Consider the following 18888-nt stretch of genomic DNA (forward strand, 5'->3'; position numbering starts at 1 on the left):
GCTTAAGTGATTCTCTTGCCTGAGTCCCTGAGCTGGGACCACAGGCACCTACCACAATGCCCAGCTATTTCTTTGTTGTTGTTGTTGTTCAGCAGACCCCGGCCAGGTTTGAACCCACCAGCCCTGGTGCACGTGGCTGGCACCCTAATGACTGAGCTATGGGTACTGAGGCAAACAAGGTAATTTTTAAAAATGTATACACACATATGCAACAAAAAATGTTTATTGTTAATTTAAAAGAACACAACTTTTACCTAGCTTTATAATAACTTACAAAAAAAGTTTGTCATATAATCTGTATGAGGTAATAAGGGTCAACTTAGCTGTGTACGGAGCCAGCGAGATAGCAATGACACACCCTGGGGACAGTGGTCACAACAGAACATCCCTCTGCAAAGGTTTCTCAAGATTCAGGAAGAAATACTGCAAAATTTGGAGACAGCATGAAATAGAAGTGGATCCAGGGTTCTGGGATCTTGGGAGGGAGCAAGTTCTCACAGCCTGGGCCCTGTTGTATTAACACAGTAACTGTACTAACTGTATAACTAGAGCTGGTGGGTGAGACAATTCTCAGATCTTTTTGGAGTTTGGCAGGCAAAACAATAATTGCCTACTCTCCATGCTTTCAAATTTAAGATTGAGAAATATAAAAATTTATTTCTACATGTAAAATGCTTTATAAAAAATTTTACTTTATTTTTGGGCTAGGTGGCTCACTGTCACCCCAGCACTCCGGGAGGCTGAGGCAGGGGGACCATGTGGACCCAGGCATTTGAGGTCACTGTGAGCTGGGCTGAGGCCAAGCCACTCCAGGCTTGGCAACACAGTGAGACTCTGTCTTAAAGACAAGAAAAAGGTACTTAGTTTATATGTTAACGTTCAATAAAGGAGAAAGAAAAACAATATGCAAAACATTTTAAAGGTCCATAAAAGGAGCTTCAATAATGAAAGTGAAGTAGCCACTCTCCTCAGCCTGGGAGGCAGACTTCATTACCACTTGACTTCTGAACACCACGTTAACGTCTATCTACAGCTTTTCAAATCTCTTGTCCTGAAACCTTGAGAAACTTTTTTGAATAAGTTAATCACAGAAACCTTGGCAGAGAGAAGAACCACAAGACCTGCGTCCAGAGCGTCCAGTCTTTTCACTGTGAGTTTACTAGCAGCCAGAAGTTTTCCAGCTTCTCATTTATGAAGCGAGCAGAGTGGACCCTGTTGCCACTGGGGACAATAGGCTCCAATATCGTAATGTAAATACCTGATATGCAGGGTGTATTTTCATTGTTACAAAGGGGTCGTTCTAATCCCTCAACCAGGAGAAATCTCTTCTGGAAATTTCTAAAATTCCACTGAGGAAGTTTCTCTTGAGGCACACCAAACTCGCTCAGGGCACCCTAACTCAGAGCAGTGGGGCTGGGTCTAGACATTCTAGTCCTGGCATGACCCCACTGAATCTCAGTATCCTTTTATCAAAGAACAGGTGTCCCCAGGATTTTTCCCATCTGCAAAGATCCCATCTGCTGCCCTTCGACCTTCTCAGTGAACCACTGCCCACAACTCTACACTTCACTAAATTAGTTTCTCCATTTTATTAATCAGGCAAAAAATACCCCACAATCAAGCTATTGTTTAGCATTAAGTCCACCAGGTCTACTGTCCCAGGTGATTAAACGTTAGCCAACCAAAATATTTTCTTTAGCTTTGGCAAATGTATGGATTCCACTTAGCTTTTGGAATGTGGAAAATTATGCATAGGCTGGGCGTGGTGGCTCATACCTCCAATCCTAGCATTCTGGGAGCCTGAGGTGGGAGGATCACTTGAGCTTAGGAGTTCAAGACCAGCCTGACAAAGAGCAAGACCCTGTCTCTACTAAAAATAGAAAAAGAAGCTGGGCATGTGGCACATGCCTGTAGTCTCAGCTACTCGGAAGGCTAAGGTAGGAAGATGGCTTAAGCCCAGGAATTTGAGGTTGCTGTGAGCTATGACGATGCCACTCTAATCTGGGCAACAGAGTGAGACTCTGTCTCAGAAGAAAAGTATGCATAAACCCCTTTAGCCCTTTCCATGTCACAGAGGAGTTTGGAAATCAGAGGAGAGAAGACATAAACCCCTTTAGCCCTTTCCGTGTCACAGAGGAGCTTGGAAATCAGAGGAGGGAAGAATCTACACCTCTGCCAGCTCCAGTCTGTGCTTTGCTATATCCCTGGCTGTGTGACCACACCAAGACTCGGGGACTGTCCAAGTGCGGGTTCGTGTCTTTCTAACATTCCGTCTAAATACAGGGTGATGGTGTCCACCTTTGCTGACCCTTCTTTTTTTTTTGCACACTGTTCTATTTTATTTATTTTTTTTTTTTTGGTTTTTGGCCAGGGCTGGGTTTGAACCTGCCACCTCTGGCATATGGGACCGGCGCCCATGACCCTTCTTTTTCTTACAAAATCCAGGAGATGGCTTGGGCACAAACTCTGACAAGGGACTGCCCAGTCCCCCGAGAGCTCCCCTGGCTCCCACCTCCTACCAGTAAGGCCTCATCAGCAGAAGCTGCCTATTCTGATGGGCTTCTGGAAGGTCTGGTCCCCTATTAGCCACACATGGAATAACCAGGGAGCTGACAGACAGAGTGAAGGAGTCTCCGTGAGTTGGTCTTCAGCTCACAAAACCCAGAGCAGTTGGTTTGAATACACAGAGATCAATTTCTAGTGGACCAAAGGCTGTAAGACCCCCCAGGTGGCAGGACAGGCTCACATTTCCCACACTTCACCCTCCTTCTCTGTAGAGCTGAGTCCTTTCCTTCTCTATAGAGCTGAAAGGACTCAGCTCTACAGAGAAGCCTTTCTCCCTTAACCCTGCAACAACTGACTAGCAGACCCCAAGAGAAAAGCGCTTTACCCCACTCCATGCTCAGAAATACTTGTTACAAGCAGCTTTGCCCTGGCTACTCTGCACCTGGGGAATTGCCAGGAACATGGCCATGTCAAGGTCACTTGGGGAGAGCCAAGGGAAGGTTGGAGAGGGGGAAGTAAGGACCAAAAGCCCACGCATTGACTCCAAGTGAGCCAGAAAAGCTCTTATGTACCTGAGCCAACCCCTGCAGCGCAGGCCCTGAGCTCCGCCTCCCTCCCACATGAGGTATGAAGATCACAGCACTTGGAGACAGCTATCCATTCCCCATCCTGGAAAGCAAGGCAGTCCTGCATGCTACACCTTGCATTATTTCCGCCCCCGCCCCCTCCTTTTTTTTGTAAGATAGAGATTTTGTTGCCCTGGGAAGAGTGCTATGGCATCATAGCTCACAGCAACCTCGAACTCTTGGGCTCAAGCGATCCTCCCGCCTCAGCCTTCTGAGTAGCTGGGACTAAAGGTGCCCAGCACAACGCCTGGCTGATTTTTCTATTTTTAGTAGAAATGGCATCTCGCTCTGGCTCAGGCTGGTCTCCAATTCCTGAGCTCAGGCAATCCACAGCTCATGCCTGGGATTACAGGCATGAGCCACCGCCCCGGCTGCTGTTATGTCCTGTGAGAGGAATCCACTTCCACCAGCCTTGGCAAGGGATTTGTCCCAGCTAGGGAAGGTTTACACCACTGTGCTTCATCCAGCTCGTCTTCTCCTTCCGTCTGTGTGAAGGTGCTCCAGGAGGGCGGCCTGTCAGCCTGCATTTTGGGAAGGGTAGTCGCGGAGCAGGGTGGCAGCTGGCTCTGGAATGCAACATGAGCGAAAGGAAACATGTTTGCCGTCCCCTTCGGAGGCCCCGGAGTCGCTGCACTGTCATGTAGCACAGCTAATAGGCAAGGGTCACAAACTCGGTGCTCACAGACACGCCAAATGAGTGAGCGAGCCTTCGTGTGTTAGACCATGGGGGCGGCAGGGTGGTGGCAGATGGGCTAGAATCAGCCCAGTGTTAAACTTTGAGATTTGAGAGTCAAAAAGCTGCTGGCTTGGCTCCCTACCAGTGGTCATGGTTTTAATGACACAGCTGACTGACACTCAGCACTTGAAAGCTTAGAAAACACGTAGTTAGGGACAAGAAACGTACTGACTCACCCTTGACGTCTGTCACAATCACTCAACTTTTTAGAGAGGTTTTAGGCACCAATCTTTAGTTCAGAAGGAACGCTCTTCTGAAATTTGCAAATTATTCACATTTTACTTTTTTTTTTCCTTAAAAGTGAAGGGAAATTATTTCCTTTATTTCTTTTAAAAGTTCTCTCTAGGCCGGGGGCCATGGCTCACATCTGTAATCCCAGCACTCTGGGAGGCCGAGGTGGGCGGACTGGTTGAGGGCAGGAGTTCAAGACCTGAGCAAGAGTGAGACCTTCTCTCTACAAAAAATAGAAAAATCACCCAGGCATAAGGGCACAATCCTGAAGTCACAGCTACTCAGGAGGCCGAGGCAAGAGGATTGCTTGAGCCCAGGAGTTTGAGGTTGCCGTGAGCTGTGATCATGCCACTGCACTCTAACCAGGGTAAAAAGCAAGAAGATCTGGTCTAAAAAAAAGAAAAAGCAAGGTCTCTCTAAAAATTAACTTCTCAAACAGCAATATGCAGTCACATGGAGAGTTGTAAGAAATGTGTCGTCAGGCAATCTTGTCCTGTGGACATCAGAGGGTACTTGCTCAGCCTAGCCGGTGTGGCCCACTGGGTACCTAGGCTATCCCAGACACCCTACGGCTCCTGGGCTATAAACCTGGACAGCATGTTACTATACTGAACACTGTAGCTAACTGTAACAAAATGATAAGCATTTGTGTATCTACACATAAAAGAAGTACAGGGAAAATATGGTATGAAGTTTAAAAAATGGTCCACCTGTATAGGGCTCTTACCACAGATGAGGCCTGCAAGACTGAAGTTGCCCTGTGTGACTGCATGGTGGGTGGCCGAGGACATTACTGTACCCTGTACATTTAGGGTAGACTAAATAAAATTTTCCTTTCCTCAATAATTAATTCACCTTTACTTACTTCTGACCTTATAAGCTTCAATTTTTAGCTTTTTGGCTGTTCTATAATAACACTTGGCTTAACACACATTGTACAGCTATACAAAACTTTCCTTTATATCCTTATTTCATAAGCTTTTTTCTAATTTTTTACTCTCTTAACTTTTAATTTTTTTGTTTAAAACACACACGCACATTAGCCTAGGCTTACACAGGTCAGATCATCAGCGTCACTCTCTTCATTCTTGACATCATGCCCCCCTGGAAGGTCTTCAGGGACAAGGACACACAGGCAGTTGTCACCTCTTATGATGAGGACATCCTATTCTGGAAAACCCCCATGAAGAACCAGGCTGTAGCTGTTTTACAGTTAACTTTTTTTTTTTAATAAGTACGAGTACACACCAAAATAACAATAATAAGTGCAGGAACCACATAAGCCAGTAACACAGTCATTGATTATCAAGTATTATGTACTATATAGAGTGATGTGTGACAGCAGCACAGGTGTGTTCACCAGCATCATTCCCAGAGCTCTGACACCACCAGGCAGTAGGAATTTTTCAGCTCCATTAGAATATTTTGGGACCGCTGTGATCTGGGCAGTCCATTAATGACCAAAATGTTGTCACACAGCACATGAGTATAATCTTCTGCAGAACCCATCAAATCTAATCATAGCACAAAAATAATCACTACTGTCTGTCTTAAAGAAAGTGATTCCATATGGATGGTTCTTAGAAAGGGCATATATTGGTTCCACAGAGTATTTTATTTAATTGAGTTTATTATAACTGGGTCAGAGCTGAGCCCAGGAAACATAAATAGCCTTCTTAGAGACCATACATTATAGGGAGGGTTTTTGTTTTCAGACAGAGTCTTACTCTGTCACCTGGGATAGAATGCCGTGGCCTCAGCCTAGCTCCCGGCAACCCCAAACTCCTGAGCTCAAGTGATCCTCCTGCCTCAGCCTCCCAGAGTGCTAGGATCACAGGTGAGAGTCAGCGTGTCTGCTCCATGCATTATGCTTTTAACTGAAGTTCGGTTTTTCACATAGGAGAATTATAAATATCTGAGTATTACAAGAGCTGACCACAGGCTTCAAGTTTGTATTTCCTGACAAGAGATCTGATCTTCTACCGTCATGTAATTCAGAGAAAAGGAGTCACTTGCCTGTATCAACTCTCCGAGGAAACCGCATAATCCCAGGAGGCCCAGGGAAAGGGGAGCCTCTGTGACCTGCTTCCAGCAGGTCCAGCAAAGCTCCATCTCCACTTCTACTGAGAAACGAACTGCTACGAAAGCAGGACGTTTACATCAGATTTGACTTCAGACAGCACATTGGGGCTTGCATCTTAATGAGAAACTAGCAGCAGTTCTTTTTTCCTTTTTTTTTTTTTTCTCTTTATTCACAAAATCACACAGGGCAGACTGATAATAAACTTGGATTTTCAGTCTCCTCTTTACAACCCAACTACTGGAATCTGACGCTCTTTCCATAACATTCTGACCATTAGGTTCTCTCTCTCTCCTTCAGGGTCCTTTTGCAAAAGGAAATCTACTGCTTGGCATTCTAAATTATCCCTAATTTCCAAGTGGAAAAATGAGACAGATGAAGTGGCATCTAAAAACACTGGGGACTATACTTTAGAAAAACAAGACACTAATTCAGATTTTTTTTGCTGTAATTCTTCTCTACATTACCACAGTAAAATATTGAACAAAGTCAAGAGATTACTGGTACGGAGAAACAACCTATCGCTTTACATTCATGGGACTATCAGCAACAAACCGATCAGCAGAGTAACAAGGAAAACGTCCAACGTAAACCACTATTCACTATTCTATTTGTACAATATTGAAACCATCAAAATAGTTACACAGTCAGAAAATTCAAAGTAATGTTAAATAATTAACTCTAAAATACTGCAACATCTTCAAGTACGTTCCACGTGACCAAAAAACGAAATTTTGTCCAGTGTAACTTCAATTAAGTTTTGACACAGAACTACATTTTAAAATTAGGTATCCACGAAAGATCTATGTGAATCCTTTAAGTGATTAGATTGCTCCATAAATAAAACTCTACGTTGCTTTACTGTTATGAACTAATGAGCTTTATAATTTGGAGAAACCCTTTTAAGAAATTCTAGCCTAGAGAAAAACATGTTGAAATTATTTGCTCCGATTCATTTCATTAACAAAAACGTCCACTTTTATTTTGAGATATTTAATTCCTCTATCATCTTTAAAAGGGTCTGACTTGATTTTTGTCAAAAAAGATCACAAGTGAAGCTGAACCCTCCAGCCTCTGGGTTCTTCGTGGGTTTGAGCCCAGGGTAGGCCGGTACCCTGACCTTCCCACGAATTTCCCATAGTCCCAACTTCCACACTTTCCACCAAGTGTCCTGCCCTTCCCTAGCTTTTGGTGGAATGTGACATTAATAATGACATGTGGTGTTCCTTAGCATAACCTGCCAGAAAGTGATTATCTCCTTGGACGAAAAGCCATGGGCCGCAATCACACGTCTGAGCTGACAGACGTCCAAATGGATTCTATATAAAAAGAAAAGGTTAGTGTCCTCTGGAATATGAATGTCCACTTTTAGTAAATTCAAACAGATCCCGACATAAACATCCTCAAACTTGATGGGTTTTATGTGACCCATCATTTCATAGATCCTTGGCACCAAATCTCTAGACATGACATAACCCAACCCACTGCAGTAGGGAGGAAACACCTTGAAAGGATACTCCTGGTATGAAATATAGTTTTTTTGGTAAAATCCTCTATAGGAGTAATTATCAATTAGAGGATAACCTGTGAAAAACTTCTCTGAGTGGTTTAGGTTCAAAAGATACTTCACTAAATTGCCGGTATTGATGAAAACATCAGTGTCTGTCTTCATGACGTACTTGGCATTGGGGCAAAACTCAGTTACCCACCTGAATGCCATGATGGTTTTCAAGGTCAGGTTATTGTACGTGTCTAGAAAATCTTGCCGGATTATGTCACCATAGAGAAGGTGCTCGTCTTCTAAGGACAATGCTAGCATTTTGTCTTCCCTTTCGGCCTGCTGGCCTAGTAAGAAAAACGTAAGAACCTCGTATCCCCACCAAGACTTCTTTTCACCCCAAGTCACTCTGATGGCCTGTCTGGCTTTCACATCTGATGGGTGGGAGGTCACCAGGATGACCAGGAACGGGTTTTGATGAGAGCAGTTGGAATGCTCCCGGAGTGTGAAGCGGAAGTCTTGTCTGTAAATCGGCTCATACTCGAAGAAGTACATCCAGTTGACACGTTCTATCACGTTGTACTGGGGAAGGCTGAGGTACCACATGACGAGGAAACTCAGCAGCGACAGCAGCAGGAGGCTGCATTTCAGGGATCGCAGGGACATCCTACTCGGAGGGGCGGGCAAGACTTCCAAGGCCATCCAGAGCTGCTCAGCACGTGAGCCACGGGGTCTGGAAGATGCACCCAACACTGAGTTAGTGTCCTGCCCCCAAAAACACGTGTGCAAATGATATCTGATTATTCGCTCAACGAGAAAGAAGGGGAGAATAAAACCACCAAAGCAAAAATCCTGACCAGAATCACCTTCATTTAACTATATGCAAAAAAAAAAAAAAAAAGAGAGAGAGAGAGAATTTCAGCTTTTTACGTCAAGACCAAGATTAAAACACAGCCTTTGATTATTTTGGGAAAACGAATACTTCTTGTTCTATACAAATGATTGTTAATTATGATCTATAATTTTGTCCTAGATGTCTGGAGGGAGAGGTGGGTAATGGAAGGTTAAAAAGTAAATCTGCAATAAAATGGTGTCTTTCCTTTACCACCATGAAAAAAAAAGGAAGGATTTAATGCAAAGAGATATTAGTGACCTGCCTAAATCAACCACAGGCCTTCCTCAGCTGTGCGACCCGATGTGGACAAGGGAAGCCCTGGAGCGACCAGTATCCTTTTCATGGTGACAGCTGACCAGGGTATGATAAAAGGGGACACCCTTCACCTGAAAGGCAAGTCCTCCAGACACAAACAGGATAAGCATCTCCTGAGTTTTAAAATGCTGACTATAAAACAGCTGTCACTTGCCCCAAATACCACCCCCTCTTCACCTCCTCACTGGCTAAACTCAGTGCCATTTGGATAGAAAGTACTTACAGGCCTCTCCTTAGCACGGAGCTTTCATGTGACTCCCCTTCCAGCCTACCCAGAAACTGCATGCCAACCAGGTCAGAATCGCGCAATGGAACCTCCTCGAGACCCAGGGGTCCAGCCAGCAGCCTGCAGGCCGCGTGCTGACTATCTGAGGACTGTTCTGCTTATCTGTGGTGTGGGATAATAGCACAGAAAGCAGGCACGATGCACAGACCATTTTTTTACTCCTCAGCTTTCATTAGTGTTTGTGTATTTAACGTTTGGCCCAAGGCAGCTCTTATTTGTGCAATCTGCAACAGAGAAGAGAAAAGGCTGGACGCCCGTGTGACATCTGCTTTTACACAGAGCCTCTGACTGAGACGAGAAAACAGACGCAGAACATGCAGAGTAACAGAGAGGCCTCGGCACTGCTGCAGACCCCAAGCCTGGGGGTGGCTTACAATTTGGGATCCCATTGGGCCTGGGTTTCCCTGCACCAGGACACAGGCATCAGCATAAGGACAGTCGCGTGTGAGTGAGCGCCGGACATCTATGCCCACAGAGCAGGCCAGAAGGACACCAAAGTGGGGAGGAGGAGGTGGGGGAAGAATCTTGAGGCACTGTGTAATTCCACGTGTTGGCACAGCACAGACTGCTTAGAATGAAGGGACAGATCAAAAGCAGGAGCAAGGGTGGGCAGAGGGGTTTCTGATAGCTGCCCTTTCAGCCACACCCATCTGGGGGTGGGCTCCTGGGAAGCCCAGGTCTACTACGGAGGATGGACATCAGTTCCCTACAGGAAGGCTGGTCTGCTAAGGGTTCTACCGTGGGTCAGCCTGAGGGTCTCTGGACACACAGCACCCCCCCTCTGCATGCACATGAAAACAGCAGGGCTTAAGACTCCTTGCCCTGTGGGCCACAGCTCACCTGCCCTGACTACTTCTGGGCCCTGTAATCTCTGCTCTCGAAAGCTCTCTGTACTCCAGGCCACACACACAGTGGGATGTTTCAGCAAACCCTTCTCGGGTTGGTTCCCCCTGGGTATGTGTCCTGCTCTCCACTGACGCTCTGTGACCTTGTTGGCAAAGACAGTTTTTCCCGCTGGAGTCACAGTGAGAGACAGAGGGAGGCCCACAGCAGGGACACAGACAGTGGGCACTAAGTGCTGATGTGCTTTCTCCATTAGTGTAAGGATGAAAATCTAGGTCTATCCATCCTCATCCTCAACCCCCCCATCCCCTCACTAGCCAGGCATGGCCAGTCCCTAGAAAAAACTGAAACAGAACAGTTCTAGAAAGAGCATTACAGACATTCTTAACACGTCCTTTACATGTGTTCTCCTCACTTGGCTACTGGGCACTGCACAACCCTCAGGGGCACCATTTACATCTCAGCTGCCACCAACTTATACATTTATCACAGCAAATGTCTTATTCTAACGAATCAGCATAACAAATTTTGAACAAATGGAAGGAAAGGGTCCTGAGTAACAGTGCTACTTACAATGGCACGTGGGTGACAGAGGCCGGACTACCTCTTCAATAATGGAAAAAACTTGGCAAATATTATTATAAACATTGTTTTTATGTATCCTATAAGCTATGGTTTCTAACTGTGAACATGTGACTATGGACCCATGAAGAAAATAAACCAACAGAGGAGGGAGACAAGATGGCGGACTGAAGCCAGCTTTCAACAAAGGCTCCCGTCCAGAAGGAGAGTTAAGGGACAGGAATTTAGTAAGTATCCTGGTGGACTTGAGCCTCACCAAGAGAGAAGGCTGAAGAACGCACATCAACACCGCTGAGGCAAGTTGTGATCACAAGGACGCAAACAAAAGGTACAAAATCCACCACCAAGCGGACGGGAGTCCCCCTCCCCCATGAGACCGGCTCTGGAGCCCCACAATTTAACAAGCGGGCAGAAATTAAAGGCCCTCCCACTACACTCCACGGGAAAGACCTTCTAAAAACTGGACCTACCTCCCCTACTGGGGTGCCGTGGCGTTCTCCTGCCGGACATAGGGCTGAATAAAACTTTGGGAATCCTTTGCCGGCAACCCTGAATCCCCGGCGCTCCCCTCCCGCCCACTGAGGTCTGGAGGCCTGTCCCCCAGGACTTCGGATCCTTGGGTGATTTCTCAAGGGGAGTGGACAGTCCCCGAGTTGCGACTGGTAGCATTGACTCTGAGGCGCGCCGAGTGAGGAGAGGGCACCGGGCTGAGGGGGAGTCACGCCTCGCGGCACTTCCCTGCGGTGCAGTGCACCAACTCTCCCCGGGCATACGGGGCCCAAGACTGAATAAGACTCTGGCCTCCCCGCTGAGAGCTGAGAACCCCTACTCTCACTCGGGGTCTGAGGGCCTATCCCCCAGGAGTTCGGCTCCTTGGGTGATTTCTCGAGGGGAGTGCACAGTGCCTGAGCTGCGTCAGGTCAGCGCTGACTCTGGGATACGTGAGCGAGGAGAGGGCACTCCGCTGAGGGGAAATCAAGCCTTGGCGGCACTTCCCTGCCGTGCAGTGCAGGAGCCCTCCCCGGGCACAAGACTGAATAAGACTCTGGCCTCCCCGCTGAGAGCTGAGAGCCCCTACTCTCACTCGGGGTCTGAGGGCCTATCCCTCCGGAGTTCGGCTCCTTGGGTGATTTCTCGAGGGGAGTGCACAGTGCCTGAGCTGCGTCAGGTCAGCGCTGACTCTGGGACACGTGAGCAAGGAGAGGGCACTCCGCTGAGGGGAAATCAAGCCTTGGCGGCACTTCCCTGCGGTGCAGTGCAGGAGCCCTCCCCGGACCGTAGTATTGCGTGAAACTGAATGAAACTCTAGCTTCCCCCCGCCCCACTCCCAATCCGGGTCTGGGGGCCCATCCCCCAAGAGTTCTGATTCTTGGGGGATCTCTTAAGGGGTGTGGACCCAGCACAAACTGCAGCCGCTCAGTGCTGACTCTGGGGCGCGGGACAGAGGAGAAAAGGGTCGCCTGAGTGCCCACACCAGAGCAGCAGTTCCCTGGAGGTAGATCAACAGCCGTTTTTTCTTTAACGGCAGAACGCTCACTTCTGGATATTCTGAGGCCACACCCCCTGTCTCCCTGGGCAACCAGAGGAGGCCACCGGTGGCTCACAAACCCAGAAGCCTCCAGGGCGGGGCCGACCCAGAGAGGTGTTCAGACGCAATTCTCCAGCAGCAAAGACGTTTGAACTCAAAACAGCCCGTCTCCTGTAGGCGATGACAGGAACAGAGACAGAACCTCACAAAGTTGTCTGTTCTGTTCTGTTCTGTTAGCAGCATCCATCAGGGACGGGGCTAAGCCTGAGTGAACACCTCCTTCCCATCACCTGCATCAAACACTCAAAGATGTCAGGCCCCATCTCCTCCTGCTAGATAGCGGCAGTCTGCGGGGGCCTGGCAGACTTCCTCGCGATTCAGGCAGGTGCAAACCCCTGGAGTGTCTGTTCACTGCAGGCAACTGGATTAGCCATCTGCAGAGATACCAGTGACTGGGTCCGACGGAGGGGCAAAGTGGGGAAGGAGACGTCAACCTTCCCAGACTGCTCTGTTTGCGGGGTGGCTCCTCCTGATTCCACGCTGCACTGGGGTGAGCTGTCTCAGAGGAGTCACCAGGCCCCTGTGATCCAGTTCCCAGAGACCTCTTGAACCCTTCCACCTGAGACAAGTGCCGATTGAGACAGTTGATTCGGACCTTTTGAACTGGGCTAATAGACTGAGGACTTTTCAGGTGGTGCCCTGGGTGTGCGATTGTAGGAAGGTTTGATTCTCCTTTTCCAACTGGGGCCAGAGGTGGGCAGGCGGGGTGACTTAATTGCTGATTTTTTCACACAGCTGAGACTTCAAGCCAGAGTAGAAGTTGCAATAGGATCGAACAGAAACCAGCTGAAAACAAGACAGAACCACTTTGCTCCACCACACCAGACAGGGCCCCAGTTTCTCAGGCCACAACACTGTACGGGCCCTCGATAAAACCCCAGGGGAAAAACCAAAGGGAGTAAACCATGGGGCGGAATCAGCGGAAAAACTCTGGTAACATGAATAACCAGAATAGATCAACCCCCCCAAGAAAAGATACGGCAGATGTGATTGAAGATCCCATTCATAAACAACTGGCTGAGATGTCAGAAGTCGAATTCAGAATTTGGTTTGTAGACAAGATTAATAAAATGGAATTAGGAATTCGAGGAGAAATTCAAAAGTTGTCTCAAGAATTTAACGAATTTAAAGACAAAACCACCAAAGACTTAGACACACTGAAACAAGAACTTACAGCCCTCAAAGATATGAAAAATACAGTAGAATCCCTCAGTAACAGAATGGAGCAAGCAGAAGAAAGGATTTCTGACATTGAAGATAAAGTCTTCGAACGCTCCCAATCTCTCAAAGAGGAAGAGAAATGGAGAGCAAAAACGGATCACTCACTCAGAGAGCTCTCAGATAATTCGAAAAAACATAACATAAGGGTTATAGGAATTTCGGAGGCTGATGATGTGGCAGCCAAGGGCACAGAGGCCCTTCTACATGAAATTATGAAAGAAAATTTTCCAGACATGCCTAGAGAATCTGAAATTCAGATAGCAGACAGCTTCAGAACCCCAGCACGATTCAACCCCAAAAAGCCATCTCCCAGACATATCATAATTAGCTTCACTAAAGTTAACATGAAAGAGAAGATTCTCAAAGCAGCCCGGCGAAAGAAAACTATAACGTACAAAGGTAAGAATATTAGAATAACTGCAGATCTCTCTGCTGAAACTTTTCAAGCAAGAAGAGGCTGGTCATCAACTTTTAATCTCCTAAAGCAAAAAAACTTTCAACCCAGGATCTTGTATCCAGCTAAACTGAGTTTCATCTATGATGGAGAAATTAAATACTTCAATGACATTCATATGTTGAAAAAATTTGCCATAAGTAAACCAGCTCTTCAGGATGTTCTCAGACCTATCCTCCACAATGACCAACCCAATCCTATACCACAAAAGTAAACTCACTCAGAAACTTCGGATCAAACTCCAACTTCCACACTGGCGAAAGGATTAAAAATGTCCACTGGACCTTTGAAAAACTCGATACCCAAAATTCCACCAGACTTATCCTTACTCTCCATCAATGTGAATGGCTTAAACTGTCCTCTAAAGAGGCATAGGTTAGCTGACTGGATACAAAAACTTAAGCCAGATATTTGTTGCATACAAGAGTCACATCTCAACTTAAAAGACAAATACAGACTCAGGGTGAAAGGATGGTCATCCATATTTCAGGCAAATGGTAATCAGAAAAAAGCAGGTGTTGCAATTTTATTTGCAGATACAGTAGGCTTTAAACCATCAAAAGTAAGGAAGGACAAGAATGGTCACTTCATATTTGTTAAGGGTAATACTCAATATGACGAGATCTCAATTATTAATATCTATGCACCCAACCAGAATGCACCTCAATTTATAAGAGAAACTCTAACAGACATGAGTAACTTGATTTCCTCCAGCTCCATAATCGTTGGAGATTTCAACACTCCCTTGGCAGTGTTGGATCGATCCTCCAGAAAGAAGCTGAGCAAAGAAATCTTAGATTTAAACCTAACCATCCAGTATTTAGATTTAGCAGACATCTACAGAACATTTCATCCCAACAAAACTGAATACACATACTTCTCATCAGCCCACGGAACTTACTCCAAAATTGATCACATTTTAGGTCACAAGTCTAACCTCAGTAAATTTAAAGGAATAGAAATTATTCCATGCATCTTCTCGGACCATCATGGAATAAAACTTGAATTGAGTAACAACAGGAATCTGCATACCCATACAAAAACATGGAAGTTAAATAACCTTATGCTGAATGATAGCTGGGTCAGAGATGAGATTAAGAAAGAAATCACCAATTTTTTGGAACAAAATGACAATGAAGACACAAGCTATCAGAACCTCTGGGACACTGCAAAGGCAGTTCTAAGAGGGAAATTTATAGCACTGCAAGCCTTCCTCAAGAGAACGGAAAGAGAGGAAGTTAACAACTTAATGGGACATCTCACGCAACTGGAAAAGGAAGAACATTCCAACCCCAAACCCAGTAGAAGAAAAGAAATAACCAAAATTAGAGCAGAATTAAATGAAATTGAAAACAAAAGAATAATACAACAGATCAATAAATCAAAAAGCTGGTTTTTTGAAAAGGTCAATAAAATAGATAAACCTCTGGCCAACCTAATCAGGAAAAAAAGAGTAAAATCTCTAATATCATCAATCAGAAACAACAAAGACAAAATAACCACAGACTCATCAGAAATCCAAAAAATCCTTAATGAATATTACAAGAAACTTTATTCTCAGAAATATGAAAATCTGAAGGAAATAGACCGGTACTTGGAAGCACGCCACCTTCCAAGACTTAACCAGAATCAAGTGGAAATGTTGAACAGACCCATAACAAGTTCAGAAATAGCATCAACTATACAAAACCTCCCTAAAAAGAAAAGCCCGGGACCAGATGGTTTCACGTCAGAATTCTACCAAACCTTTAAAGAGGAATTAGTACCTATATTACTCAACCTGTTCCAAAATGTAGAAAAAGAAGGAAGACTACCCAACACGTTCTATGAAGCAAATATCACCCTGATCCCCAAACCAGGAAAAGACCCAACAAGAAAAGAAAATTATAGACCAATATCACTAATGAATATAGATGCAAAAATATTCAACAAGATCCTAACAAACAGAATCCAGCAACACATCAAACAAATTATACATCATGACCAAGTTGGTTTTATCCCAGGGTCTCAAGGCTGGTTCAATATACGTAAATCTATAAATGTAATTCAGCACATAAACAAATTAAAAAACAAAGACCATATGATTCTCTCAATTGATGCAGAAAAAGCTTTTGATAATATCCAGCATCCCTTCATGATCAGAACACTCAAGAAAATTGGTCTAGAAGGGACTTTTCTTAAACTGATAGAGGCTATCTACAGCAAACCCACAGCCAATATCATATTGAATGGAGTTAAATTGGAATCATTTCCACTCAGATCAGGAACCAGACAAGGCTGCCCATTGTCTCCATTGCTTTTCAACATTGTAATGGAAGTTTTAGCCACCGCAATTAGGGAAGAAAAGGCGATCAAGGGTATCCATATAGGGTCAGAAGAGATCAAACTCTCGCTCTTCGCAGATGATATGATTGTGTATCTGGAAAACACTAGGGACTCTACTACAAAACTCCTAGAAGTGATCAAGGAATACAGCAGCGTCTCAGGTTACAAAATCAACATTCATAAATCGGTAGCCTTTATATACACCAACAACAGTCAAATTGAAAAAGCAGTTAAGGACTCTATCCCATTCACAGTAGTGCCAAAGAAGATGAAATATTTGGGAATTTACCTAACAAAAGACGTGAAAGATCTCTATAAAGAGAACTATGAAACTCTAAGAAAAGAAATAGCTGAAAATGTTAACAAATGGAAAAACATACCATGCTCATGGCTAGGAAGAATCAACATTATCAAAATGTCCATACTACCCAAAGCAATATATACTTTCAACGCACTCCCTATTAAAGCTCCACTGTCATATTTTAAAGATCTTGAAAAAACATTACTTCGTTTTATATGGAATCAGAAAAAACCTCGAATAGCCAAGACATTACTCAGAAATAAAAACAAAACAGGAGGAATCACACTACCAGACCTCAGACTTTACTACAAATCGATAGTGATCAAAACAGCATGGTATTGGCACAAAAACAGAGAAGTAGATATCTGGAATAGAATAGAGAACCAAGAGATGAATCCAGCTACTTACCGCTATTTGATTTTTGACAAGCCAATTAAAAACATTCAGTGGGGAAAAGATTCCCTATTTAACAAATGGTGCTGGGTGAACTGGCTGGCAACCTGCAGAAGACTGAAATTAGACCCACACCTTTCACCATTAACTAAGATAGACTCTCATTGGATTAAAGATTTAAACTTAAGACATGAAACTATAAAAATACTAGAGGAGAATGCAGGGAAAACCCTTGAAGAAATTGGTCTGGGTGAGTATTTCATGAGGAGAACCCCCCGGGCAATTGAAGCAGCTTCAAAAATACACTACTGGGACTTGATCAAACTAAAAAGCTTCTGCACAGCTAAGAACACAGTAAGCAGAGCAAGCAGACAGCCCTCAGAATGGGAGAAAATATTTGCAGGGTATAACTCTGACAAAGGTTTAATAACCAGAATCCACAGAGAACTCAAACGCATCAGCAAGAAAAAAACAAGGGATCCCATCGCAGGCTGGGCAAGGGATTTGAAGAGAAACTTCTCTGAAGAAGACAGGCGCACGGCCTTCAGACATATGAAAAAATGCTCATCATCTTTAATCATCAGAGAAATGCAAATCAAAACTACTTTGAGATATCATCTAACTCCAATGAGACTAGCCTATATCACAAAATCTCAAGACCAGAGATGTTGGCGTGGATGCGGAGAAAAGGGAACACTTCTGCACTGCTGGTGGGAATGCAAATTAATACATTCCTTTTGGAGGGATATATGGAGAACACTCAGAGATCTAAAAATAGATCTGCCATTCAATCCTGTAATTCCTCTGCTGGGCATATACCCAGAAGACCAAAAATCACAACATAACAAAGATATTTGTACCAGAATGTTTATTGCAGCCCAATTCATAATTGCTAAGTCATGGAAAAAGCCGAAGTGCCCATCGATCCACGAATGGATTAATAAATTGTGGTATATGTATACCATGGAATACTATGCAGCCTTAAAGAAAGATGGAGACTTTACCTCTTTCATGTTTACATGGATGGAGCTGGAACATATTCTTCTTAGTAAAGTATCCCAAGAATGGAAGAAAAAATATCCAATGTACACAGCCCTACTATGAAACTAATTTGGGACTCTCACATGAAAGCTATAACCCAACTACAACTTAACAATAGGGGGAAGTGGGAAAGGGGGGGGTGGGTGGAGGGAGGGGAATCGGTGGGATCACACCTGTGGTGCATATTACAGGGGTATTTGCGAAACTTGGTAAATGTAGAATATAAATGTTTTGGCACAGTAACTGAGATAACGCCGGAAAGGCTATGTTAACCACTGGGATAAAAATGTGTCAAATGGTTTATGAAGTGAGTGTATGATGCCCCATAATCATATCATTGTATACACTTATGATTTAATAAAAAAATTAAAAAAAAAAAAAAAAAAAAAAAAAAAAAAAAAAAAAAAGAAAATAAACCAACAGCCAAAAGAGGAAGAACCATCTAGTCCAAAAAGCGGGGAAAGGCCTTTATAGACCTGGCCAGAATCGACCTTAGGTCTCCTACAGCACTGGGGGCCCTCCAGGCAGAGACACCAGCTCAGCTTTGTCCTTTACCAGCCAGGACAAGTGAGTATGCCACGTGTCTGCTGAAGCTTGAGTTTGTTGTCTCCAGATTGAAGATACTAATCCCGGGTGAGTCAGTGCTCAGCTTCTGTCCTATGTAAGGTGTTCAAAGAAATAGAGGCTGTCGTGACTGGCTGTGGTTTTACCCTTGGCATCTATCCCATGCTGTGATCTCTAAATTGATTTTTATTGTCAAGATGGATTACCCAAAAGAAATAATCTTGGTAGAGATTATTGAAGAAAAGTACGATTCAAACCCATAAGTACATTTCTATTTCTTACCTTCTTCTTGATGTGTTTCTTCTGAATGAAAGGCCTTCAATTTCCCCAACTGGACATTCAGCAGTATGCAAATGTCAAAACCAGTATCTGGAGAAAAGGTAAGTGTTTGAGGTAATGCATAT

General features: G+C 44.6%; 1 protein-coding gene across 10 annotated transcripts in view; it reads right to left on the reverse strand.

Annotated features, from left to right (window-relative positions):
• Positions 1–5309: 5309 nt before the first annotated feature.
• Positions 5310–18888, reverse strand: part of B3GALNT1 (beta-1,3-N-acetylgalactosaminyltransferase 1 (globoside blood group)) — a 33109-nt gene continuing 19530 nt past the window's right edge. For all 10 annotated transcript variants that reach the window (XM_053599812.1, XM_053599816.1, XM_053599811.1 and 7 more), the window contains 2 exons: positions 18767–18853; positions 5310–8409 (listed from right to left, as the gene is read on the reverse strand). In XM_053599812.1, coding sequence (XP_053455787.1) covers positions 7383–8378 — 996 coding nt within the window. In that variant the 5' untranslated portion in view covers positions 8379–8409; positions 18767–18853 and the 3' untranslated portion in view covers positions 5310–7382. The remainder of the gene's footprint in view (positions 8410–18766; positions 18854–18888) is intronic.

The sequence above is a fragment of the Nycticebus coucang genome, chromosome 8, assembly GCF_027406575.1.
Source record: "Nycticebus coucang isolate mNycCou1 chromosome 8, mNycCou1.pri, whole genome shotgun sequence".
Lineage (NCBI taxonomy): Eukaryota > Metazoa > Chordata > Mammalia > Primates > Lorisidae > Nycticebus > Nycticebus coucang.